The 27,631-nt window shown below is 54.9% G+C and overlaps 1 protein-coding gene across 1 annotated transcript; it reads left to right on the top strand.

Annotated features, from left to right (window-relative positions):
* Positions 1–7,051: 7,051 nt before the first annotated feature.
* On the top strand, positions 7,052–25,887 carry LOC144728548 (A disintegrin and metalloproteinase with thrombospondin motifs 15-like). The gene is made up of 8 exons (XM_078608054.1): positions 7,052–9,523; positions 13,012–13,144; positions 14,208–14,375; positions 16,442–16,725; positions 17,549–17,735; positions 18,387–18,565; positions 19,381–19,556; positions 20,462–25,887. The coding sequence occupies exons 1-8, from the start codon at positions 8,318–8,320 to the stop codon at positions 21,390–21,392; spliced, it is 3,264 nt and encodes a 1,087-aa protein (XP_078464180.1). The 5' UTR covers positions 7,052–8,317; the 3' UTR covers positions 21,393–25,887.
* Positions 25,888–27,631: the final 1,744 nt, after the last annotated feature.

The following is a 27,631-nucleotide window of genomic DNA, read 5'->3' as shown; positions in this document are numbered from 1 at the left end:
CGACCCACCACACAGATGAGGTCACCAACCCTCTTGCTTTACTTGCCATCCACTGGCCACCTCGCAAACCCAGCAGGTTGGGAAGCTTTGGAAATCTCTGTGTGATCCACGAACCCCCCCCCCCCGCCTCCAGAGCGCTGCTGGATCACAGGTGTATGCCGTCATGCCCGGCATCAATGCAGACATCTGGTTAAGACATCCCAACATACGTCTTGCCTAGATATGTATTGATGTGCCTCTTGACAAGTCCCATGCGGAGCATAACATTACATTAGGCTCACTTCTGTGAGTTCACAGGACCAATTGCAATACCACTTAGGGGGTGTCACGCTCTCTGCGCTGGGGCAAGGCACCGGACGCTGTCTTCACGGGTCTGAGTTCATCCCTTTGATTCTGAGTCTTCTCCGTGTAGGTGAATCGCCGTCTAACCCCGGGCCACTCCAGGCTTTGGCTGCGTGCGAGATGCGGGGTGTTGATCCCTGCGTCTCGTCTCCTCTGCGGGTTTTTCCTGCCAGACGAGTCCCCCCTCTGCAACGCGATACACCAGAGTGAATGCTGAGACAAGGGTCCACCACTATCGTCGGCTCTGCATCTTATCATCCAACTTTCTGGGTGAACAATTCTCCACCACGCCGATGCCATCTCTCGCGGTCCCTACGACGACGCAGTCCGACTCGCTCCTGCACACCGGCTGATCTCATAGGGCGCTGCGGTGGCCAGATGTTAACTACCTCGCCTGGTGTACAGGACGTCGTGGGTTCGAGTCCTGCCCTGACGCCTGTGTATTTGGAGTTTGCATGTGTCTCTTACCGTGTTCGTGCGGGTTTTTCTCCGGGTCCTCCGGTTTTCCACTCTACATTTAGAAACACGCGTTTAGAGTATTTGGCTGCTATAAATGATAAGCCATTTCGTTGATCTATCAATTGTGGCCAGGTCGCTTCTGAAAAAGAGCTACATAGCTCAGTGGGCCTTACCTGGTAAAGTGTTCATTGCTCCATCAAACCGGCGTGGTCGTATCTTCAGTTGCCACTCCATCACCGGTCTCATCCATTGTTGGCACGTCCTGCCCAAGCCCATGACTTCATCTTAGCAGTCAATATCAGGCCTATAGTTTGCATTTGTTCGCTGATACATTAATTCCCCTTTCTGTTCCTCAGTGGAATCCCCACTGCCAGGCATACGTAAACAAATTGGCACCTCTGATTCGCACGGTTGGCTACGTACGGTGCGAAAGAAGTTCAACATACGTACAAAACATGCATTAACCTTGATTGTAATCAACCGATCAGCATTCTCGACCAAATATTTCCAGCAGCGCTTGCTCAAGCATCACAATGTGCGGTGGTTTTGACTTCTCTGAGTCTCATCAGCAGGCTGCAGACTGATGCACAAAAGGGCCGCTGCTGGGTCAACCTGATGTTATTGGCAGGAACACAACATGCACGTCATGGGGCCCCGTTCAATGCAGTACAGCAACCCGGTACAAAATAAGACGTGGGATGTGCTGTTAGGATCGATTGTGGTTCAAGAGTGAATTTATTTACAAAGACACATATCCCCCCATATAGCCTTAACGGACGGTTAAGGCAAGTGCTATACATTTCCATACGATAGGCACCTATGAAGGACGACACGGCAAACGAGGGGGTGGTTGGCCAGCACCACGCCTGACCGCTTTTGTCTCCCTAGCGGCGATTTTTAAATACTGCACTAGGTACTCATTTTAGTGGCCGGGTTTGTAGCGCGAACCGCAGTGAGACTCAACCCAAACGCGTCCACCGGGGGAGACGGAGCGATGCAGTCACCGCGTAGCATCGTGGGATCGTGAGCAAAGGTGGCCACGGCTGGAGGGGCAGGAGGAAGAGGAGACCTTGGTGCAGCGGCGGGGTGACCAAGGCGGATGCGAGTATTGTGCTGCTCCACATTTAGACACGATAGGCCGCTCCGTTGAGTGATCATTTATGGACAGCTCACCGCTGGGCCTTAGCCAAGTGGGCCTTAGCTGGTATAATTATATTTATATTTTTGTAGTTTATAATTGTGCGATTGATCACGATGAGGTCCACACAGACGGGCTCATTGGTGCTATCGATGAAGGTTGGCGAGCGATTTACTCGCCCACGAGCGCGTTCACCACAATCCCAACAGGTTGTTTTTCCGGTTTGCAATTCGAAAACTGTAGCCGCTGCAAATGTCAGACTCTCTTTGATTTTTGAAGAGGGGTCGGGGCGAGGAGGGGGGGGGGGGCGCACGGAGACCCCCTGGGACCCCCCCCCCCCGGCCTCCTGGAGCAGGTGGAGGGGGAATGGCGACGAGCCTCCTGGCCACAGCAGACTGACAGCTGCTGTCGAGAGAGGAGCAGAGACGTGGGGGAGGGAGGCGCTCGAGGGAGCCGCTCGAGGTAGGGGCTCGTGCCAAGAAGGGGACTCCCTTGAGTTGACGTTGGAATGTGGATACTGATACTTGATGTCGAGGCATGTACGCGCGCGCGTGCGTGAGTTTCAGTGAATTCGGAGGGAGCGGTATTGGACACCCATCCCCACGTGCGCCGTGCCGGCCTTCATAGGTGCTGCTACTTGCTAACAGCACTTGCCACAACAGTCTGCTCGGGACATACTGGGGATCTTTGTCTTTGTATGTGGGGAGCGGTGGTGCAATGATGAGCGCGCTGTGCCATGAATCCGGCGACCCGAGTTCGATTCCCGCTCACGGCCAACACCAGTGACGAATATCTAAATCTAAGCTGGACCTCCCCTAGGTCAACTCAGCGGTGTGTAAACATCGCCACTCGGGAGACAAAGGTGGCCGGGCGTGGTGCTGGCCACCCACCCCCTCGTGTGCCGTGCCCGCCTTCATAGGTGCTCGCAAACAGCACTTGGCCAAACAGTCTATCAAGGCTACACGCACTGCGCGACAAACCTGGCAAGCCGAGTTCAATTATAAATTAAATGTTTGTATAAAGTTGCGTTTGCTACCAGAGACTTTATAATAAAAAGAAAACCGGCCACATTGATCAAGCGGTTGCCCCCCAAAAAAGTTGGCGATCAAAAACCAGCGCCAAAAGGTGTTATCTTCGGTGGCCAAGGCAAATGACGTCGTTCCGTGTGAAATCATTTCTCTAAATCACATCAGGGCGTGTGCCTCCCTTCCGATGACGTCAACACATCTTGGAATTTCACGGTTCACACGTATCCTTGTGGCGATGTCTCATTGTTCGACTTGGAACGTAACGCTGATATCGCGAAATAAAAACTCTGAGAAAACACACACGATGGAAAGTGTTGCACCAAGTCCATTGATCTCGTCCATGACATTCATTCAAGAACTTTGCACCCACCATCGCATATTCGATTGTTCAAATTGCTTCCGTAAGTTAATTCGCTCAACCCACGGGCGTACGAATTAGATTCCCATTCCTATTGTTTTTGTTGTTGTTGTCGTCGCCCCGGGGAAAAACGAGGGGCTCTTCCCCGTCACCGTCCCCGCTCGCGCTGCGTCCCGGGCCACACCGGGAGCCGCAACTCGCCCCAGCTGCGTCGCGTTCGCCGACCCGTGCACAGTGTTTCAGCCGCGGCAAAAACGGCTTCCCTTTGAGCTCCGCTCCACTGCTGGCCCGTGGTTCTGCCCCGTGAACACAACACTTTAACAGCCGCACACCTAAGTTGGAGGAGGGGGGGGGGGCGTATTGTAATAGCGCCACGGTGGCGAGATGTTAACTACCTCGCCTGGTATACAGGAGGTCGTGGTGTTCGATCCCGACCCTGTCGCCTGTATATGTGGAGTTTGCGTGTTCTCCCCGTGGTCGCGTGGATTTGTCTCCGGATTTCCTTCCACGTTGATAAACGTGCGTTTAGAGTGCTGCATGTGGCTGCTATGCATGTCCACGTGATCAGCCTCTTCCTTGAGCTATCATTTGTGATAGCCAGGTCGCTTCTGAAAATTAGATATGAAGCTCAATCGACCATACCTGGGGGGAGACATACTAATATTGGAGAGTGAGTGCGGGGAGACGGTGGACCGTTTTCTCCCATCGCTTCGGTTTCTTCCCACGTGTGTAAACACTCATTAATATGGAGAGGATGGCAGAGCTCGGGAAATTGTTGGCATCGGTTTCCCGCCTGGCTGCCTTCCAGGTTGTCTGCGGTTCCTCCTTGTGCCTCCGAGTCATGATCTGTCTTCAAGATCGAGCGAACATTATGCGGTGTGTTACAAGTTGGCATTATTATAAAAAACACACATTAATTACATTTGGTTTTGCAATTAAATTGGCTAAATTCCAGTTCTGAAAAAAAAGATTGGTTTGACTGTCGTGCGATAAAACATTACTCCTTAACTGTGTGGATGATAGCTCACTTGACCAATAAATCTCAGAAGTAGTGATGTGATGTCCGCTTCTGTGGGCTAGGCGCTAGCACGGAGGGCTGCACTGCTCTGTTAGAGATCCGAATGGATTTTCCCACTGACGCTGATAGCACAGGAGCAAAGAACTGGAACAAAAATTTCAAATCCCTTTTTATGTTGTTGAATTGCATTCAGGATGCAGTGATTGAATTTAAAGTCAAAATAATCCGCGTGAAATTAGCTCCAGGATGCCACAATTATAACCAGGATGCCACTAAAACTACAGCGCATAACAATTGTTTCATAACAATTCCTTATTTATCATGGGAAGTCAAACTGAGTCCAACAACTGTTTTTCAGAAGGGTCCTGCATTGTATTTTTTTCTTCATATTTTACGAGGTGTTCAGCCAATTCATGATGACTGTCTTTCCACGCGGGGTGAAAACCAGAGCACCTGGAGAAAACTCACACGTGCCTTGGGGCAGCACTCTCCCGTACAGATGGGAACAGATGGCGATCAGTCTACATTCTGCTGTACCGCCTTCATCCTGGCAAGCGAGGGAATGGAACCTCGACTCCCGCGGGGAGTTTCGCAACGGTTGTGCACACCCCGAGTTTGTGCTGTGGTTGTCCAAACAATTGTTATTGGAATATTGTGTTACTGGAGGCGGGTAAAAAAAAAACATTCGAAGACGCCCTTGTTCGAGTGCAACACATTATTTGGTGATGCCTGCTGCTGCTGATGCTGCTGCGTTTGGCAGTCATTGCAACAAGCGGGCGTGACAAATACAAACACAACTCAACACAAAAACACTTTTTGTGCGCTATAAAAAAAATGGCCATTGCCCGAAGCTACTCCCATTTGATATTTTTTCCTTTTAAGGCCACGGTGTTTATTGACGAATGCGTTGAGTGTTTGTAGGTGACAGCGGCCTTTATTCACAGCACAAACAAACATCAGCGTCGTTTCTGATGCGCGTGTTGAGTGTTTTTTTTTTCATATTCGTTGTGCTCGTGCACCACTGTCAACGCAGCAGCCGCAGCAGCAGCATCACCAAACAATGCGTTAAACTTTTTAGACTTTGGAATAATATGAAAAAAAAGGACGACGACGATGATGATGATGTTACATGACTGATTGTATTGGCTCAGGAGCCAGGTAGAGGCATCTGATTGGAGCTGCAGAAGCTGCGATTGGCTCTGCTCCAGATGCGATCCCGGGGCTGCTGATGAAGAGAGCCTGGAGCCGGAGCCACTCCAGAGCCAGGAAACGCACGGAGAGCGTTGCCACCCCCCCAACGCAAATCCCATGACGCTTGCATCTGTTCCCCCTTTCCTAGCCCTCCCTCCTCCTCATCCTGCCACGACTAAGACCGCAACCACGGAACAGTGACAACGATCCCCAGTGTAGCCTTGAGTGCGCACATCTATTAAAGCTGGCGCGGCAAATTACGGGATGGTCTGGCCAACAACACCACGCCCGGGCCGCCTGTGTCTCTTCGAAGTGGCGATGTTTATAGATCGGCACCAGGCTGTCATTTGTGGCTGAGTTGATTTAGAGACGGGGGAGGGGGGTACATGATTCAGATATTCGTCACATGTTGGCCGAGAGCTGGAATCGAAGTCGGGTCGCACAGCGACGAAGTTCGAAATACAGCGCGCTAACCACTACGCCACCGCTCCAACAACAATCGACGTTCGCTACGAAGTGGCGGCGACGTCACCACGGGACTTGTGCCATGCTAGGTGCACTCCCGCTCCCCACACCAACACACAAAGACCAAGATCCCCCGCATAGCCTTGAACAGACTGTTGGGGGAAAGTGCCGGTAGCGAGCAGCTATGAAGGCCGGCACGGCACGTGGCGATGTTTACACACCATAAAAGATACTCATTTGAGGCTGAGTCGACCTAAGGGAGGCCCACAACCGGGTCAGATAATCGTCACTGGGTGTTGGTCGTGAGCGTGAATCGAACCCGGATCGCCGGGATAGTAGCGCAGCGCGCTAACCACTACACTGCCGCTCCCCACACATTCACTCACACACACACTCGCACACACTCACCCACACACACACTCGCACACACTCATCCACACTCACCCACACACTCACACTCGCACACACTCACACACTCGCACACACTCACCCACACACTCACACTCGCACACACTCACACACTCGCACACACTCACCCACACACACACTCGCACACACTCACCACACTCGTACACACTCACCCACACACACACTCGCACACACTCACACACTCGCACACACTCACCCACACACACACTCGCACACACTCACACACTCGCACACACTCACCCACACACACACACGCACACACTCACACACTCGCACACACTCACCCACACACACACTCGCACACACTCGCACACACTCACCCACACACTCACACTCGCACACACTCACACACTCGCACACACTCACCCACACACACACTCGCACACACTCACCACACTCGTACACACTCACCCACACACACACTCGCGCACACTCGCAACACACAATAACGCGCACACAAACTCTCCATCAAATCGAGTCCAGGGATCTTCCCCCTCCTCCTCCCCCACTCCCAGCTATAACATCCAACGGGGCGGTGTGGTTAGGGTGGTGGGGGTAAGTCGAGGAGGAAGGGGGGGGGGAGTCTGAGGGACGGTGTCCCTTTAAGAGGCGGCTCCTTGCAGCGCGAGGCGTCCGGTGCGCCTTTAAGTGCGAACGAGGCGCGATTGGGTGGACGAGAGGGTCGGAGCAGCGCGGGCGCACGTGCGTCGCGTCGCCCCGCCGGTATAAGAGCGGCCTCGCTGTCAGCAAGCGGCGAGCGAGCCGAGTCGAGTGAGTGGACAAATGAATGAGAGAGCCTGCTTCGGAGCAAACTCACGGAGTCGTGCAGCCTGCTACGACCCTGCCGGCAGCGGCAGGCGCAAGCAGCAACGACGGCTGTAGCAGCAGCAGCGGCAGCAGCGGCAGTGACGGTTGTCGATTAAACAGCTCTGCTCGCATTTCATCGGCAAAGCAAAGCATCAGCCGGTAGCGTTATCTATTTGAATGCATGCACGTATGTATGCACCGTATATATGTGTGTGTGGCTATTGTGCGAGCATCGTCGTCAGAAGTGCTGCGGTGGTAGAAGGCAGCGGTGCAGATTGAACGGTTAGCGTGAGCGGCGTTGTCATCTGTGGAGTTCTGTATACTTGTTTTTGTGGATGTAGTATTATTATTATCAGCAGCATAGGATGCAGGTGCAGGTTGAACATTACCAGCAGCAGCAGTAGCATCATAATCAGCTTGAATGTAAGTTGTGTGCAGCAGCAGCAGCAGCAGCAGCCGCAGCAGGGGTAACACTTTCTGTAGCAACAGCACTATCAGTCGCCTTACCAACGTCAGCATCATCATCTGCAGAAGCAGCAGCAGCATCAGAATCTGCAGCCGCAGTAGCGGCGCAATAGCAATCATCTCTAGCATCAGGAGCACCACCATCATCATCATTATCAGCAGCAGCAAGCGGCACTATCTTCTTCATCATCAGCAGCAGCTTTCAGCAGCGGCATTGTACAGCAATGGCGAGGCGCGGGTCGCACAACAGCAGCGCGCGGCGGAGCCAGCGTGAGCAGCAGCTGAGTCAGCAGCAGCTGTAGCGGCAACAGCTGTAGCGGCAGCAGCTGTAGCAGCAGCAGCTGTAAGCAAGTAGCTGTAGCGGAAGCAAGCTGTAAGCAAGTAGCTGTAGCGGCAGCAGCTGTAGCAGCAGCAGCTGTAAGCAAGCAGCTGTAGCGGAAGCAAGCTGTAAGCAAGTAGCTGTAGCGGCAGCAGCTGTAGCAGCAGCAGCTGTAAGCAAGCAGCTGTAGCGGGTTTAGTTGCAGCACCAGTCAGCCAACTTGCCCCACCTCCTCCTCCGCTTGCACCGCGGAGTCCGCGCGTTAGAGCCCCGTGCGCGCCCTCGCACGGCACGAGCGATGCTGCTGCTGCTGCTGATGATGATGCCATCGATCCTCCTCTGGTTCGCGTCCTGCGCCGCTCCCGCCGGCGCGGCCAAGTCGCGCACGGAGCGCGACGTGACGGTGCCCGTCCGCGTCGATGGCCACCAGGGACCCTTTCCTACAACAACAATTACAACAACAACGCGAGAAGGAGACTACAGCAACAACAACAACGACGATGGTGGTGGCGGCGTTCCAATGTCGGAGTCGGCCTCTTACGCGCTGCGCGCTTTCGGCCAAAGTTTCCGCCTGGACATGGTGCGCGACCACAGCTTCATCTCGCCCGCATTCACCGTGGCGCACGTGGGCGCGCCCCAGCGAGGCGGCGGCGGCGGGGCGGACGAGCTCGCGCGCGCCGTGCGGGAGTCGGGGGCGAACCTGAGCCACTGCTTCTTCGCGGGCCGCGTCAACGGAGACGCGAGCGCGACGGTGGCGCTCAGCGCGTGCGGGGGACTGCGCGGCGCGTTCCGTCACGGGCGGCACCAGTATTTCATCCGGCCCGAGACACCGGGGGAGGAGGAGGAGAGTCGGGGTGCTGCTGCTGCTACTGCTGGCGCTGGTGACGGCGACGACGACGATGGAAGACTTGGTGGGTTGAACTCTTCGAGCGCTGACTCGGCGCGACGTCGACACGTCATCACGCGCAGAGGAGTCTCGCAGATGTTCGCCGATAGCGACGGCGAGGACGACGGCGACGACGTGCAACGATGTGGCGTCAACAGCACCGCGTTCGTCGGCCCCTCGCGCGAATTCCTGGAGCGCCTCGGTCGCTCGGGCAACGAGGCAACGGGAGCGGCAGCAGGAGGAGGAGGAGATGGTGGCGTCTTCAGGAACCCTTGGACCGCGGCGCGCTCCAAGCGCTTCGTGTCTCTGCCGCGCTACGTGGAGACGCTGGTGGTGGCCGACGAGGCGATGGCCTCGTACCACGGCGCGGACCTCAAGCACTACCTGCTCACGCTCATGGCCATCGCGGCGAGACTTTACAGGCACCCGAGCATCCGCAACGCCGTGCACCTGGTGGTGGTGAAGCTGCTCGTCATCAGCAACGAGGAGAAGGGCCCCAAGATCTCGAGCCACGCGGCGCTCACGCTCAGAAACTTCTGCGCCTGGCAAAAGAAATTCAACAAGGGCAGCGACAAGCATCCAGAGTACTACGACACGGCTATCCTCTTCACCAAACAGGTACCACCCCCCCCTCGCTGACCCCCCCCCCCCACTGACTGCCCTGCCAACCCTCCCGCTCCCCACCACACAAAGTCGAGGCGCCATCCCTGCAATGTGTTGCTCACGCCACTGCTGTTCAAGGTCGGCTTCGACTCGGAAGAAGATGCGGAAGGTCTGGATAGCGCCTCGCTCCGATGCTGTTGGTTGTGCAGCAGTCGAGGGACGTGTGGGTGGTGGGGTGTGCTGGTGTGCTGGTGGTTTAATGAAGTGCCCATTGCTTCAGCTGTCGCGCCCGGAGATCGAAACTGCGAATCGAACTTGAAATATCCGGGTTAATTACGCAGTGTGCTAACTGCTGCACCACCGCTTCTGTAAATCATAACATTTATATTATTCACTCAGGGCGCGCTGCAGTGCCAGTACTGGTTAGCATCACCACTGGGGAGACAAAGACGACCGGGCGTGGTGCTGGCTACCCACCTTCTCGTGTGCCGTGCCGGCCTTCATAGGTGCTCGCTAACAGCACTTGTCTCAACAGTCTGTTCAGTCTACGTGGGGAGTCTTAGTCTTGTCGTGCTGGTGAGCTGCACTAGCGGGCAAATCTACCTCCAGCGCGGCAGGTTAACAATGGGCACGTTTATTATTATTATTAAATTCCACCCCCCCCTTCTCCACCGTGTGTGTCCAGGCAGCAGTATAAACGTGTCCCGCCACAGTTAGTCCATCGGCAGGTTGCTCGTGGTGGGGTCAAGTGTGGGCACTGCCACCTCTTCCTAGACGTATAGCCAGGCGCGGGAGAGGTCAGATGCCCTCTCTGCAGGAAACTGGCCACGGCTCTTTCTATTGCGGTGATCACTGCGCCACCGCTCCGCCCCTCAGTTGCGGTTATCATTATTTCATTAATCATCATTAATCAAGACTCGCTTTTTTGACAGGATCCTAAACCCGCTTGCCGTCCTGTAATGTCTTGGGGCTCTCACACCGCGTCACTCCCATCTCTGCGCGGCCCACCAACCCGTTCCTCAGGCGCTGGATTCACAGGCGCGTGCCGCTGACGCGCTCGGCATATTTGCCCTTCGCGTTGAATCGGAGCACTGTGGGTTTCGATGGAGAGCGCTTGCCAAGAGCACGTCTGGCAAAGTCAGCTGCGTTGACTTTGACAAGCATCGCTCTGCTGATGAGACCCTCAAGGACTGAACCGGTCCAGAGGTTCGCTTCGTTAAATTAGCTGCTGGATGATATTGGTCTGGAAAGCCAACAGGCCGATGACTGATACACGGAGACACAGAACGGGCATTTGCTTGTTCTGTATATTGCAGTATGTTTTTTTTTTTCTCAAAATCTCCGCCATGAACTGAAATGATGGGATTCTCGATGACAACCCGCCATCAATCCCAGGACCGACCTGCGACTCTGGGACACGCGAACTTCGCGAAGGCTGAGAGTCCGTCCTTCAGACTTTGGACGCCTCAACCCCTGATATTGCAACAAAGACAAAGATCCGCCGTGTAGCCTTAACAGAATGTAGGGGCAAGTGCTGTTAGTGAGCACCTGCGAAGGCCGGCATGGCACACGATGGGGTGGGTGGCCAACACCACGCTCGGCCGCCTTTGTCTCCCCAGTGGCGATGTTTACACATAGCACCAGGTACTCATTTGAGGCTGAGTGGACCTAGGGGAGGCCCAGGACAGGTTCATATAATCGTGACTCGTGTCGGCTGTGAGCGGGAATCGAACCCGGGTAGCACGATTCACACACACACACACAGCATTTTAGCCCTGTCCCAAATCAAGGTGCCGGTTCTCGTCAAATCTCAGAGGCTAAGCAGGCGTTGAGCCTGGTTAGTGCTTTGGATGGGTGACCACTATCGCCGGGTGGGTCGGCGTGGTACCTCGATGCGGTGCTTTGTCTTGTTGTTTCCGGGTGCTCTGAAATCGTCCCCACGTGGAGTCGCAATCAAATTGTTAATGGTCGCAAGAGAGTTTTTTTTGGGTCAGATCGCGTAAATATGAATGTGTCGTTAAACCCGCCACCACCCGACACAGCCAACTCGTGAGTCTTGTCACGCAAACAGAACGTGCCAACTCGCTCCGAGTACAGCGCACGTGTCGCCAGCACTAGTGACGAGTTGGCACGCTCTGTTTGCGTGACAGGCCTTGCCAGCCTTACCCGTTGGCTGTGTCGGGTGGTGACGAGTCTAGCGACACATTTGTATTTACGCGATCTAACCCCCCCCAAAAAAAACCTGTGTTATGGATAATATTGTTCGCGAAAGACGATTGCGCGCTAAACTGAGTTATGAATGACATTGGCCGAACATCTCGATGTAGCGGGACCCTCTTCAAAAGGAGCCCTGAGACTCGGGACATCTTTCCTGGGTAATTAAAGGGAATTCTTATTATCTGGAGGAGTGGTGGCACCGTGGTTTGCTATGAACCTTGAGCTATGAACCAGCTGCCCTGATATCCGATTACAGACCACGGCTCAGCCGGTTTGAGTCCTCCACCCTGCACCAACCCGCACGAAGCAACGGGGTGAAGTATGGTCAAACGACTCCCACGACTAGCGGGGCATGGGGAGGCCTTCCTCCAGCAGTGGACTGCCAACTGTGAACAGTTATTCCACGATAATTATTCCCATAAACGAACACTTCAGACGGCCAAGCATGCCCGGTATGAGATGTAAAACCGCTTCTAAAGAAACAATATTGGCAACTCCCTTTCTCCCGCCTCACTCTCTCTCTCCTCCGAACCCTTCTCCGCTTCTCATCCTCTCCTCCCTCCTCCTCGCTCTTCATCTTTACCAGCGAGAGAGAGAGAGAAAGACGAATCTTGCCTCTGTGGCATCGCTGATCGGGGCTTGAAGCGGCCGTCTTCCCATTTGCTGACTGGCCAAGCGTCGTCTGACCACAGCTGCGGATTTGGAGTGATGGTGACGCATTGCAGTCGGCTAATAAACTACGTACGCCTCGCTACGGCGACCCTCGCAGGCTGTCAGGCAATTGGCTGATGAAACTCAGATAGTTGAAAGCCAGTCCGCAGCGTTTTGCCGGCTTAAACAAATGCAGCTGGATAACACTGGTATGCAATAGCCAATGAATGAGCCGTTGGACCATAACGCGTTAGGATGTTGGAAACTGCTTAAATATGCTACGGTTGCGTCCATCAGTCAAATCTCGTGTTACAAAATTGTCAGCGATGATCCATTTACCCAGCCAAGCCTATAGCCGAGTATAGCGGTGGGTCTTGCGATGAAACACGCCGCCTTGACTTAAAGAAGCTCCCAGCGTGCGGAAATAAACTTTAGACATCCAACACGAAGCAGTTAGCGCGACCGCGCAACTGAACCCAAAAGCGACTGGAACCTGGATTCCAACCCAGGCTCTCGGCGACGCCGATGCAAGCGCTTCCGGCCTGATTTGTTATCTATCGCTGGACACGTGTGGCAAAAAACCGCTTCACAGCTCATGGGACTGCTCCAGATTGTGACGCCTCCTCTCCCGGCAGGACATCTGCGGCGCGCAGACGTGCGACACCCTGGGCATGGCCGACGTCGGCACCATGTGCGACCCCAAGCGGAGCTGCTCCGTCATCGAGGACGATGGCCTCCCGTCAGCCTTCACCACGGCCCACGAGCTCGGTGAGGAGGAGGAAGTGTGGGGGAAGAGGAGGCAGAGGGCACGCACCACGCTGCTGATCGGTGGATCATCATCATTGTCGTCGTTGTCGTCCTCGTGTTTTTTTTGTAAAGATGACGATGATGCCATCATTGTGATGTCATCACGAACTGTCGTCGTCATCACCATCATCATCATTGCTGTCATTATGACGATCGAGAACAATATAATTATCATGCAGCAGCTTTGGCAACATGAAATTTGTCAACGGATATTGGTGGTTCGTCATGCCACGAACATTACTCGTGGTGGCAGAGCGGGTTCGGGGGGGGGCGATGCTCCCAATTGTGTGAGCCTTACGTCACTTGGGCTCAAATGTAGCTCCGTCATATCCACTTCAGCGGGCTGTGCTCGAACAGGAAGGGTCCCAACCGCTCTGCAAGATTGGATTCTTCGTCTCGTGCGTGACGCTGATAGCACAATCAGGTTGAAATTCGGGGAACAAAAGGTTAAACAAAATGCTGTTTTACTTTGACGAGAGCCGCTGATGAGACGATACTGAATTCTGGTAAAGTAACGCTGGGAAGCCGAGTGACATTGAAAATCTGGTGTCAAACACTCAAGCGTGCTGTTTGTGAGCACCTATTAAGTCGGATATGACACAAAAGCTTGCCGCGTGGCTATCACCACACCCACCCATGTCTCATCACACACTGCACCAAGCACTTATTGAAGCCTCAGTCAACATTGAGGAGGCCGCAGGACAGGTTCAGACACTGGACAGGTTCGGACAATGCGATAACTTGCTGTTGTTATGATGATGATGATGACGACACTGATTACATTGGTGATGCCAATACTGACAATGACGACGACGATAATGATGATGATGTCGACGATGATGATGACGACACTGATTACGTGCGTGCGTGACAATGAGGGGCGTGACGGTGACGACGACGATGACGACGACGACAATGATGATGATGAAGTCGATGATGATGATGAAGACACTGATGACGTTGATGTGTGACGTTGAGGGGCGTGACGATGACGACCGCGTGCGTGACGGTCTCCCCCCGGCAGGGCACGTGTTCAACATGCCGCACGACAACGTGAAGGCGTGCGAGCGCGTGGCCGGCAAGCAGGGCGAGCACCACATGATGTCGCCCACCATCACGCACGTGGACCGCGCGCAGCCCTGGTCGGCCTGCAGCGCAGCCATCATCACCGACTTCCTCGACAACAAGCACGGCGAGTGATATGGTGGGGGCGGTGGGGGCGGTAGGGAGGGGGGGAGATAAGGGGAGATGAAACCGAATTAAAAGTGAACAATTTTTATTTTATTTGAGCAGGTAAGGCCCGCTGAGCGATATGTATTTTTTGTTCACAAGCGACCTGGCCAAATGACGGTCACGTGGACGTTTGTCGCAGCCAAACGCTCCAAACGCGTGACGTTGATTCTAAATGTGAAGGCAAACAACGGAGGACCCAGAGAAGAATCCACACGACCACGGGGAGAGAGACAACGAAAACTCAACATATACAGCAGCAGGCGTCAGGGTTGGGATCGAACCCATGACCTCCCGTATACCAGGCGAGGTAGTTAACATATCATAGCCACCGTGGTGCCCTAGATTAGGGGAGACGCCCGAGAGATGCGGGTAAATAGTGAGGAGGTGCGGGGGAGACTTTAGGTGAGATACGGGGGATACTGGAGAGATATGGGAAGATACGGGGAGATATGGGGATTGCCAAAGAGACAGAGGAGACACCGTAGATACGGTGAGATACAGGGAAAGGGGAAACTGGCTCACACAGAGACCCCTAAACTCGGACAGAGACCCACAGACACGCAGAGACTCCAAGCCTCGCACAGAGATCCACAGACAAACAGAGAATACTATCCTCCCTACAGAGACCGACAGACACGCAGAGACTACTAGCCAGGCACAGACAGCCATAGCCTCACTTAGACACCTTATAGATTCACTGCCCTCCCTTGCCTCATGGAGCGATTGCCCACAACGACTGAGGGCTTAGCGTGAAGGGAAGGACATTGCGATGTCTGGCACAACGCTCTCTCTCTCTCACCTGGCCAAGCAGGCCCGTCACAGTCTCCCCTGGCGACATCCCAGCCACCCACTGTTAAAATTTACGGCAAATGGACAGTTTTACTGCTCTTACGTTTAATTTAAAACGCGGCGTGATGGCGCGGCCGGATGGCTCCTGTGGCTCAAAGCTTCCCATTGTTCTAGAAGTGCTGAGCCAGCTCAGCTGAGAACCTGGGTTCAACGCCGAGGGTAGGGTGTGCCTTTTTTTGTGTTTGGTTTTTCAGACAGCTCGTAATGAATGGCCACGTCAAAGTCACCGAGCCAGAACTGCTGACATCCCACTGGCTTCAAAGCCTTCGGGGGTTGAGGTCTTTCTAAGCGGGGCCACAGCTCTAAGCCAGAACGCCCGGGGAATCTGAGTTCAAGCTCTGTGACCGTGTCTCTTTGTGCCCCCCCCCCCACCGAGCATTCATGATGACGGTGCTGAAATACTTTCAGTTGCCCCCGAGTTGATCCACCTGCCTATGCCACTTGGATCAGTTCGGTGAAAGGGGTTCGGAAGGAGTGGAGTCCGATGGAAACAAAGTTCCGGAAATAAGAACGCTTGTTGATGATGCTGTGAGGATGGCTGATGATCATATTTGTGGTGGTGGTGGTGATGATGCTGATGATGATATGAGTGGTGGTGATGATGCTGATGATGATATGAGTGGTGGTGATGATGCTGATGATGGTATGGTTGGTGGTGATGATGCTGATGATGGTATGGGTTGTGGTGGTGATGATGCTGATGTGCTCGGTGATGCAATGCATGCGTGATTCCTGAGCATGCACATCGCAGTCTCTGGCTCACACATAAATACAAACATCCCCCATGAAGCCATTAACAGACTGTTGGGGCAAGTGCTGTTCACGAGCACCTATGAAGGCTGCTACGGCACACGAGGGTGGGTGGGTGGCCAGCACCATGCACGACCACCTTTGTCTCCCCAGTGGCGATGTTTACACACGGTACGAGGTACTCATTTGAGGCTAAGTTTACCTAGGTGAGGCCCAAGACCGGTTTAGATAATCCTCACCGGTGTTGGCCTTGAGTGGAAATCGAACTCGGGCCACCAGGTTTTCGTAGCGCAGCGGCGCTAACCGCTACACCACCGCTCCCCTCGTTACCACTGACGCAAGCACGCGCACAAACACGCGCGTAGATCCCCCTCCCCCAGCGCTCATCCCCTCGCTCTCCCCTCCACACTCCCCCCCCCCGTACAGGCGACTGCCTCCTGGACGAGCCGACGAACGCGCTGACCCCTCCGGGCGAGCTCCCCGGCGTCTCCTACCCGGCGGAGCGCCAGTGTGAGCTGGCGTTCGGGCGCGGCTCGCGCCTCTGCCCATACGCGGAGGCGTGCGCCAAGCTGTGGTGCACGGGCCGCGTGTCGGGACAGCTCGTGTGCCAGACGCGCCACTTCCCCTGGGCCGACGGCACGGCCTGCGCCTCGGGCCGCTGGTGCATGCGGGGCCAGTGCACCGAGAAGGGCGAGGGCAAGCGTGGCAAGGTGAGCGCGCTCGAATGAGACACGTTTTTGTTAGAATTTATGTTATTGCCGCGGGCTGGTTGCACGCGCCCTTGCGAACGTGCGCGGCGAATCGAGCCGACGGGCACACGGTGGCGGGAAATGAAGAAGGAAAGGAAAGCGGCGATCGCCTGATCCGCCCCATGCGAGTCGTTGTACCCGTCACAAAGAAATGCAACGCCGAAAAGCCGTGCTCGAACCCAATGTTCGAGTCCACAAACTGGGTTGGGGTTTGGGTTTTGGGCTAGACTGAGGAGCATGGATTCGAGCGTGAATTTCGACTTTGGTTTTGGCGCGCCAGGATCCACGCGGCACAGAGAAAGTGTGGACTAATCTCCATCCGTTCTGTCTGTGCGGGGATCGAGCGTTGCCCCCCTCGCGTGAGCGTGTGGGTCTTCTCCAGGCTCTCCGGTTTCCTCCCACGTCCGTGAACGCTCCTTAATTGGCTGACAGCATCTTAAAATGTGCAACTCCCACGAGAAAAGCGTCATTGTGGTTTTCCTGGAGACATAATCGTAACAGTAATTATTAAAGTGTTTGATCGCTTGCTGTCATTGTTATGATATCAGCATCATCATCATGGTGAGTGTTTTCATCATTGTCATCATTAGCAGCATCATAATCGCCATCGTTATCATTGTTGTCAGCATTGTTATCATAATCGTCACTATCAATGTCATCAGAAGCATCATTGTTGTCATAATTGTCATCATTAGTGGCATTATCATTCATCAGGGTTATTATAAAACGCTATATCCTAACCTGAACCCTCCCTCCGCCCCCCCTCCACCCCCCTGACCCCAAGGCGCCCGTGGACGGGAGCTGGGGTCGCTGGGCTCCGTACGGAGAGTGCTCGCGCACTTGCGGCGGCGGCGTGCACCTAGCCCGGCGCGAGTGCGACTCCCCGAGCCCGGCACACGCGGGCGCCTACTGCACGGGCCCACGTGTCAAGTACCGCTCGTGCGGCCTCGCGCTGTGCCCCAGCGGGCCCGGTACGCGCTGCTCACCCACACGCAATCAGCCACGCTCAGCCACGCTCACCCACGCTCAGCCACACTCAGCCACGCTCAGGTACACTCAGCCACACTCAACCGCCACTCACCCACACTCACCAACACTCGCCCACACTCACCCACACTCACCCTCACTCAGCCACACACTCACCCACACTCACCCACACTCAGGTACACTCACCCACACTCAATCACCACTCACCCACATTCACCCACACTCAACCACCACTCACCCACACTCACCCCCACTCACCCACACTCACCCCCACTCAGCCACACTCACCCACACTCAACCACCACCTCCCCCCCATCTCCTTCCACCATCACCTATTTTTTAAAATATGTTTCTTTTATTTTACCCGGTAAGGCCCACTTAGCTATATACGGCTCTTTTTCAGAAGCGCCCTGGCCACAAACGATTGCTCAACGAAGTGGCCTTATCGTGCGGACATTTAAAGCAGCCAAAATACTCTCAAACGCACGTTTCTAAATAGTAGAGGGAAAAACCGGAGGGCCCGGAGAAAAATCCACGCGACCACGAGGCGTCAGGGTCAGGACCAAAACCCACGACCTCCTGCGCACCAGGCGAGGTCGTTAACATCTCGCCACCACCTCCCCCCGTGTCGGCAGACACGAAGAGCTTCCGCGAGGAGCAGTGCGCCACGTTCGACGGGCAGCGCGTCCACTCCAACGGCCTGAGCCCCGGCGTGCGCTGGCTGCCCAAGTACTCGGGGATCAGCGCCAAGGACCGCTGCAAGCTGGTGTGCCGCGCCAACGGCACCGGCTACTACTTCGTGCTGGCACCCAAGGTGAGCGCGCGGGGTGGGAGGGGCGAGGGGTGCGGAGGGGCGAGGGCGGTGGGGGAGGCCAGCCGCCAAGTGATGATGAGCAGTGTCGGAATCATCATCATCATCGTGAAACAAATAAAGCCTTGATTCTTGACTTCAAGCTTTCGTGACTGTAGGGATTCATATTCTTTGGGTCTTTTGGTAAAGTCAAGTATATAGGTTCAGAATAATAAAACCGCTTGTGTTGCGATCGAAACGTCGTAGTTTTTGTTTATTTGATTATTCTGAACATATCTACGTAACGTTACCGAAGACCCAAAGAAAATAAAGCTTTGATTTTTATTTTACCACGTGTGAACTCCACTGAGCTGCTATGCACCTCGTTTGCAGAAGCGACCCGGCCATCGGCAAACGATAGCGCAAAGAAGTGGCCTATCATGGTCGTCATCACGTGGAAATTTATAGCAGCCAAATAGTCTGACGGTGTGATGTCGATTCTAAGTGTGTAGGGAAAACCCGTGGGGCCCAGAGAAAAATCCACGCGACCGCAGGTTGAGAGAGAACATACAAACTCCGAATTTACAGGCGCCAAGGTCGGGATCGGACCCACGACCTCCTGTATACCAGGCGATGTCGTTGACATGTCACCACTGTAGCCACAACCCGCAACGAGAACTCTACTGGACGTGGTGTGCCGGGTTGTGGAAATATTTCCTGGCTCACCGGTAGACTCGAGTAGGTGACACGTGACGGGGGGTGTGGGGGTGTGGGGGTCTTGGTCTTCGTCCCGTCTCACCGTTACCTGTCACGCGCGCGACGTCCCGCCCGTCACGCAGGTGGTGGACGGCACGAGGTGCGGCCCCGACACGTCGGACGTCTGCGTGCAGGGCCGCTGCGTGCGCGCCGGCTGTGACGGGCGGCTGGGCTCGCGCGCTCGCCTCGACGTGTGCGGAGTGTGCGGCGGGGACGCCTCGACCTGCCGCAGGGTCTCCGGCACCTTCACCAAGGCGCAGTGAGTGACGGTTGCCACGGCGGCAGAGACGGCATCATCATCATCGTCGTCGCAGTGTCGTCATCATCATCATCAGCAGCATCATCATCAGTGTCATCGTCAGCAGCACTAGCAGTGGCAGCAGCATCATCGTCGCAGTGTCGTCATCATCATCAGCAGCAGCAGCATCATCATCAGTGTCATCGTCAGCAGCACTAGCAGTGGCAGCAGCATCATTACCAGTGGCGTGATTGGCAGCAGCATCGGCCAAAATTATTGACGGCAGCGATATTAGCCGCATTAGTAGCAGGACTTTTCTCATGATGTTCATCGTCAGAAGTAGCATCACCAGCGTCAGCTTCTGTATCGGGGCCTGTGGCAGCATCTTCATCATCACCATCATCTAAGTGTGCTGGCTTCACAATCCAGTCGTCAATGAACTCGCACGCACGCTTCTCCCGTGAGACGCGAAGACCCGGGGCTGAGATCAGAATCCAGGGCTGGATCAAGGCACGGGGCTTTAGGGGCTGCATCCCAGGGGCCTCCGTCAGCTGAAGGGCCTCCAGAGATTAAGTGAAAAGTTATTTGAGTTGTGAATGCTGAATTTGATTTGTTGTTAGCCTTGTAAAAAGACATTATTTTTTGTTATTTAACTTTTTTTCCTTTGGAAAATATTACTGGGGGCCTCACAGTACCTGTAGCCCATGGGGCCTACAATATCTTACTCTGGCAGAATGATATTATTTATCTATAGCTGAGGAATCCGATGAGCTGTGAAGCTCTTTGTCACAAATGTCCAGACGATCGGCTCCTCACAGTCCATCATTGCCCCACACCGGAGGAGCAGCCATGGCGTGCCACGCGCCAGGGCCCACGCCCGGCACGCACCGCGCGCGTCTCACCCTGCCACTGCCTTGCCACCGCAGGTACGGCTACAACTACGTGGTGGCGGTACCGGCGGGCGCCACCAACCTGGACGTGCGCCAGCGCGGCTACCAAAGCCTCAAGAACGACGACAACTACCTCGCAGTGCGCTCGGGCCGCGACGGGCGCTACCTCCTCAACGGCCACTACGTCATCTCGACGTCGGAGCGCGAGGTGGCGCTGGGCCCCGGTGGCGGGCACGGGGGCCCCGCGGGGACGACGGCGGGCACCGGCAGCGTGCTCAGCTACAGCGGCACGGCCACGGCGTCGGAGCGGCTGCACGCGCCGGGCGCGCTCACCGAGCCGCTGGTGGTGGAGGTGCTGGCCGTGGGCCGCATGACGCCGCCCAGGGTGCGCTACTCCTTCCACGTCCCGCGCGGCTCCGCCGCCGCCTCCGCCGTCGCGCGCTCCAACGCGCTGCTGGGGGACGCGGGCGGCGAGGGCGGCGACTCCGTGGCGGACGAGGGCAAGAGGGAGAAGGAGGAGAGGAAGCGGGAGCAGGAGGAGGAGCTGGCCAAGAGCAAGCGGGACGACGGCGCCAGGAGCGGAGCGGGAGGAGCGGCCGTCCCGTCCAAGCGAAAGGCCGGCGGCGTCGGCGCGACGTGGGCCACGGGCGAGTGGGGCGCCTGCTCCCGCACGTGCGGCGGCGGCGGCTCGCAGCGCCGGCACGTGCGCTGCCCGCGCCCAACGGGCGCCTGCGCCGGCGCGAGGCCCGAGGCGACGCGGGCGTGCGGGGAGACGAGCTGCCCCGCGTGGCACGCCGGCGGCTGGTCGCCCTGCTCCAAGACGTGCGGGCGCGGGTTCCGGCGGCGCTCGCTGCGGTGCGAGGCTCGCGGCGCCGGCGTGGCGCCCAACGTGCTGATGCCGCGCGAGCGCTGCGACCGCGCCGGCAAGCCACAGGAGCTCGACATCTGCGTCGCGCGCGCGTGCTGATGGCGGCCGCTGGCGGGATACGCGGGGCGGAGAGCGAGCCGACCGGAGCGCCGGCGGTGGGGGCGATGTGGAGTTTCCAGGAGAGGACGCGAAGAAAACGTCGGAGGAAAACGCCCCCCGAGCGATCGTAGGGGAAGTTGCTGACGGGGCGCGAGCAGCGTGCGCGGACGGTTGCCGCGCGACGGTGACATGCGCACCGCTGCGGCGATCATCCGCTGCGGATGAATCGTCACGAGCGCCGCTGTCATCGCCTCAGTGAACGTCGCTCGTCGTCGCGGAGGTGACGGCATTCGGAGGCCACGCTCGCCTCGACAACGCCGCTCTGACATCCTTGGCGCGTTGAAAGGTGGCGCAATAATCTCTTGACTGTCCTCGCTGATGGAACAATGAAAACAAAAATGCATCTGAGTGGAACTTTCGGACACTTTGTCAGAAAAAAACACTACAGAAAAGAGGGGGGAACTCTTCAGCTGACTGTTCACCAACGCACACGAAGAGGCGTGGACACTGAGGCTGCCAGGACGACTTTCCCAGCATAAAACGTGGAGGTGCGGCTCTGCAATGTCTAGCTCACGCTGCTGCAGGCGGAAGGATGGGCCCCTGCTAGAATGAGCTCTTAGAGGGCCCCTCTAGGGATTATCTTGGCCTACTCTTCCATACTGGCCAGACGTCTTGGAAGAGGTGGGAGCACCCCACATTTGACTACACCGCTCACGGGCCAACAACACTTGCACCGCATTTCGCACAAACCACGGCAACAAATACAGATACTTGATGATGATGATGATGCACAAATGGAAAATGTAAAACTCTCCGGCAGTGTGCGGACACTGTGGCCACCACCCAGAACAGAGCCGTGGAGCAGAACACGACTCGATGTGCGACGGCTCAACGCGCCAATTCACGAATACGAAGGAGGCGTCGTCACGGCGACGCAATCGGCGACTCCTGACGCAAACATCCGGTTCGGCCACCTCGATGCCATTTCACATCGAGGCGGTCGAGCGAAGGCGATCGCACCGCTCGAAACCTGCCGATCGACTGACTGTGATGAACCCTTCTGGGTGCTGTGGCTGCGGGATGTTTAGGAAACCCGCACCGTTGCCTGCCGTGCTGGGAGGTGGAATCGAACCTGGACTTGCCTCCGTATTGCAAGTCCAGCGTGCTGACCTTCACGTGACGGCGACAGCAGTGTCTCTTTCACCGCGTGTACGATCACTTTATTTCACCGTAAGACGTTTTCAAACTGGCGGTTGTCACGAAGCTGTTTTGTCCGGTTTGTTTTGACGTTTTTTTTTGTTATAATTAACTTATTATTTTGTTATCGTTTCATTGCTGAAGATTACAAAGCACAGGTAATCTGGAGCGCTAGTCGCAGTGGGAGAGAGTAAGGCTTTCTCTGGAAAAACAACAACAACTTACAGACACGAAATTTAGCGCAAGATAGCAACGGCTAAAACTTGACCTTTTTGTTTTGTTTCTCTATTCGAATTGTGTTTACAACCTGCAAATCTTGAGGGTTTGAATTGGTTAGATTTTTGTTTGTAGTCGTTATCATCGCGAGGCAGCGATTCAACAACAACAACAAAATCTCCATTTCTTGATTCCGTCTCGTGATTTTGCCCTCCGACTTTCTCGGCTCCAGCCACGTGGTCCCGGGGTTCGGACCAGACTTTCCTTCCGCTCGGCTCAAACCCAAAGGTGGCACTGATCGACTTCACGTGGTCGATATAAATACGCGAGTGGCTGGCTTCCTCTGAGCTTCAGCGTCACAGTCCACGACTTAATGTTCCTTCGTTCACTGCTGGCGGCGATTGTTGTGGTTTTGTTCGTGCTCAGCCGGGGACTTAGATCAAGATGCAGGACGTTTAGGCTGATCTTGTCCTATGAGTTAAACCAATCAACCTCCAGACTGTCATTCTTTGGGAGGGTTGGGACGGGGTGGGACTAAATAATAAAAACAACTTTTGCTTGGATTTTCTACTTCGAAGCATCGACTCAAATATTAATTTAAAACAATAATTTGCAGAAATGTGTTAATCCGCTGAGGGATGAAGGCCTCAGCGCGCCATGTCAGCAATGAGCATACTTCACCACAACGGTTAGTGCGGCGTGGTCGAGGGATGTTGACCCATGCACCAGTTAAGATGTCATTCACCACTGATATTAGCCTTGGTCGGGAATTGAACTCGCAGCGATCGTGACTGCGCCCACGTTCCTCGCCAACTCAACAATAATTGGCAAGTTTCGGCTCTCCAGCTCTTCCAGAACACGGTCAACATACAGACAGTGGCCAACTCATACGGCCGGTGAGACAGCCATTTAAAATCCACGAAAACCCACTCGTGTCTGACCGTATGAACGTATCCGTAACGCAAAAAGTTTTTTTCTTCCACGGACGCACGTGCTGATTTGACGATCTCGCGCACGCGCAACCACCATGGTGGACTCGTCACAGCCCCTCGGGTTCGATCTGCAATCTTTACCACCTCCCCCCGCCTCATGGAATCCAACGGAAAGCAGTTGGGTCGATTTACAGATGATGCTGCCGAGCTTGCCGATTCGCCCGCTCGCTCGCTCTCTCGCTCCTCTCTCGCTCGCTCTCTCGCTCGCTCTCTCGCTCGCTCTCTCGCTCGCTCTCTCGCTCGCTCTCTCGCTCGCTCTCTCGCTCGCTCTCTCGCTCGCTCTCTCGCTCGCTCTCTCGCTCGCTCTCTCGCTCGCTCTCTCGCTCGCTCTCTCGCTCGCTCTCTCGCTCGCTCTTTCGCTCGCTCTCTCGCTCTCTCGCTCGCTCTCTCTCTCGCCACCATCAGGGACGCACACGCCGGCTCGGCTGGGATGCGCCAGTCGAAAAAACCGGGGGATGCGAGGTTAGTAGCGGGTGACGAGGGGTGGGGGGGGAGCCCAGCGGCCCAGCGGACGCGTGACACCGTTCGTTGGCGGTGCCCACCCTCGGTTGGCCGCTCGTCACGTGCCGGTGGGAGCATGCGGGGCAGTGGGGGTTTGTTGCACACTTCTGAGGGTTCAATTTGGTATTGGATATACCTCGAGTTGCAGAGCAGGTGAACAAAAAAAATTGCGATCTTTTTATGCCTTGTTTTGTCATTTACGTTACAGACTTCGGGAGCACGAGAGAGAGAGCGGAGACAACTACGAAACCAAAGTGTTAATAATGTAACGATTTTTTTTATTATTACATATACATAAACTTTTGTAAAGAAACTGCAGAGGATAAAAAAAAAAGTATAATTTTTTTTTGGTTTTCTGCTGGAAGCAGTTTCATGGGGTCCGTTGGTCGTGATCGTCGTGGTCGTGATGATTCGCCGGCGACGCCACCGGTCCAGCCCGCGTGTAAATACTGTACATGTCTTAGCGCCCCTTGGCACAGTGACTGCATTGGATATACAAATAATGATAATAAGCCTTCGTCTTGTGAATACGAATTGTATTTATGCACATGTTTGTCTCGGCGGTATCGCCGCAACGCCGCGCATCGATCTCACTCTTTTCATACGCTTAGTAAGCTGACGAGGTCGCCGTCGTGATCTGCGACCGGCTTGTCACGCTGCACCGACACCGGCCGCTTTCACCGCGAGACGCAAAGCGAGCGAGCGCTCACGCTCTGTCCGCGACCAAGGTCGGAGCTCGATGCGACGTTCATCTCCTTGTTTTCTCTTTCTAACGGCTTTAAAAAAAAACATTTGGGAAACGCAGAGCGATTTCAGATGGGGAGAGGAGGAGGGGGGGGTTACTTTTTGTTCGTCACAAGCAACACACACACACATTTCTTTTTTGGGTGTGTGTGTACGCAATGATAACATCGTTCCGTTAACTCGCCGAGCAGGCGAGGATGGGGTTCACGGGAAGGCTGCCAAATATTCTCGATTGGTCAGGACAAGTGCAGGCGGTTTCAAGAAAGTTGGCCTTGTGAAAAGGGTTTTTGGGGAAAATCGAGATCTTCTCTGGATTTTCAAGATTTGCCCTCCTCACGCTTGACTCATAACACAGGCAAAGGGGGGTGGGTGGGTGGGGTGCCTGAGTAGTGGGCGGAGTAAAATATTGGAAGTAACGGAAGAGGCCGCTGGCAGTGCTAGCGGCTGAGTGGGTGGGGCCGTGCAAAAGTGGGCGGGGCCCGATGCAGGGGAGGGGCTACCAGCCGCATCGCTGTGCGTGCTCGTGTCGTGGTTGAGCCTTCCAGAAGTTTTGGTAGCCTTTTGTTGTTCACTGTCTACACGTGTTTCTTTTGGGGGGGGGGGTCGTCTTCGTTTTTGTGTTGATTTTCGTTTCATTTTACAGCTACTATATTAACAAACAAAAAAAAGTCAACGCGCGGTGTTCGGTTTGTATGGAGCGGGGTGGAGAGGGCTGAGCGTGGAGAGGAAAGAGGTCTTGAACCGGCATAGCGGTGTGAGTGTGTGTGAGTGCCACGGCCTGTATACTGTGTATACTTGATAACACCCCAATGTACAATGCACAAATAAAGTCGCTCGACACCTTATCCGCTGTGCTGTCGATCTCTCTCTCTGTGCGCAGGGATGCGCGTGTGACCGGTACGTCTCTCTATCTTATATCTGTTTCAGTCAGCGAAATGAGCAGGGCAAGTGACAAGCACGTGCACAGCAGGGCACAGCAGGCCAGGGGGCAGACACTCACGTGCCCCTCCTCATTGTGCCGTATTCATTTAAATTGGGCGCTATCTTCGTAGGCGGTGTGGTCGGCCCCTATGGCAGCATTCTTGCAAGAGTTCACCAAGAGCTGCTCGATGGTAGTTCAGTTCCAGTGATAGGCAGAGGATAAGAGGACGGTCTAGAGTCTGGACTTTAAAGGAAACTAAACTTTATTTTATCAGGTAAGGGCCACTGAGTTTTGTAGTTCTTTTTCAGAAGCGACCTGGCTATCAAAAATAATTATAGTCCAACGATGACGTCGCTTATCACGTGGGAATGTATAGCCACCAGATACTCGAAACGCGCGTTTCTATATGTGTAGGGAAAACCGGAGAGATAAAAATCTACGCGACCACGGGGAGAGAGAGAGAGATACATGCAAACTACAAATATACAACAGGCTTCAGGCTCGGGATCGAACTCACGACCTCCTGTATAGCAGGCGAGGTAGTTAACATCTCCAAGCCACCGTGGTGCCACGTAATTTGCTGCTGCTCAGTTCCAGTGATAGGCAGAGGAGAAGAGGAAGGCCGAGATAGCACCTGGACTTGAGAGTCCAGGCGGCTGCTGGAAGGGAGTTCCAGACCATGGGAAGCACATATTCTTAGGTTTTTTTCGGTAAAGTCACGTAGGTAAAACATCAAAATTAATGAAGATAAAATAAAACAAAAATCACGACGTTTCGGAGGCACTTGATGCAGCTAATTCGGCTGTGACGGTTCCACCTGATGACGGAGACTTGTGTTGCCTCCGAAAGGTCGTGATTTTTGTTTTATTTTATTTTATTTTCATTAATTTTGATATTTTACCTACGTGACTTTACCGAAAAAACCTAAGAATATGATTCCTTGCAGTCACGAAAGCTTCAAATCATGGGAAGCACGTTGACTTGGCGCTTTGGCAGAACGCTTTGGTTGTTTTTAATGGAAAGCGTGGAGCGAGAAGTAGGATGAGACGAGAAGGGAGCAGTAGGCAGGGACGAGAGCCCGTGGATGCTCTTGAAGACAGTGAGGCGCCATCTTGAAACGGGTCCGGAATTGGATTGTGGAGCCGGTTGGAGGGATCGGAGTGGCGTGGTCTTGTTCACGTGCGCGCGGATGAGAAGCCTTATGCCAGCCAAACCACGCTGGGCATCAAACTAAATGCGTTCTGTCTCACCCCTTCGTCAGCCCACTCGTCATAGCCTCATGAAAATACCAACCCGGTCCTTTTGAGTGGCCACTTAATCCCGCAAACACTTGTAAACACAAACCACATGTTTTTGCAGGGACAGGGCACAATCCTGATGAATGAATCACAACTGCTCCACGTGACCCACACCTTAATCCTCTTGCCTACGGCTGGATGAGCAGCAGCAGCAGCAACTTACAAATCTACGTCGAGATGAGTTGAGCCGGGAAATGGCTTCGGTTGACATGCGGTGGTGGGCGGCTTCAGTGCCTCTCACTGAATTCCGAGTTCCACAGTGGGTCTGCTGCTGCTGTTGTCGTGGAGTTGACGGCCTGCTACAGCCTTTAGCAGTTGCACGCTGGGGCTTCCCTCATATTAGCCGTCATCTCACGGGGCAATGCGCGG

This window comes from Lampetra planeri, chromosome 29 (genome assembly GCF_965212315.1).
Source record: "Lampetra planeri chromosome 29, kcLamPlan1.2.h2, whole genome shotgun sequence".
Lineage (NCBI taxonomy): Eukaryota > Metazoa > Chordata > Hyperoartia > Petromyzontiformes > Petromyzontidae > Lampetra > Lampetra planeri.
Note: the sequence above shows the minus strand (reverse complement) of the source record. Positions and strands in the feature narration are given on the sequence as shown.

What these genes read in the sequence shown, in the direction of transcription:
- LOC144728548 (XM_078608054.1), top strand. Translation starts at nt 8,318, where the DNA reads ATGCTGCTGCTGCTGCTGATGATGATGCCATCGATCCTCCTCTGGTTC. An exon ending in CACCACGGCCCACGAGCTCG is followed by an intron (nt 13,145 to 14,207) that starts GTGAGGAGGAGG and finishes TCCCCCCGGCAG; the next exon opens with GGCACGTGTTCAACATGCCG. An exon ending in GCGAGGGCAAGCGTGGCAAG is followed by an intron (nt 16,726 to 17,548) that starts GTGAGCGCGCTC and finishes CCTGACCCCAAG; the next exon opens with GCGCCCGTGGACGGGAGCTG.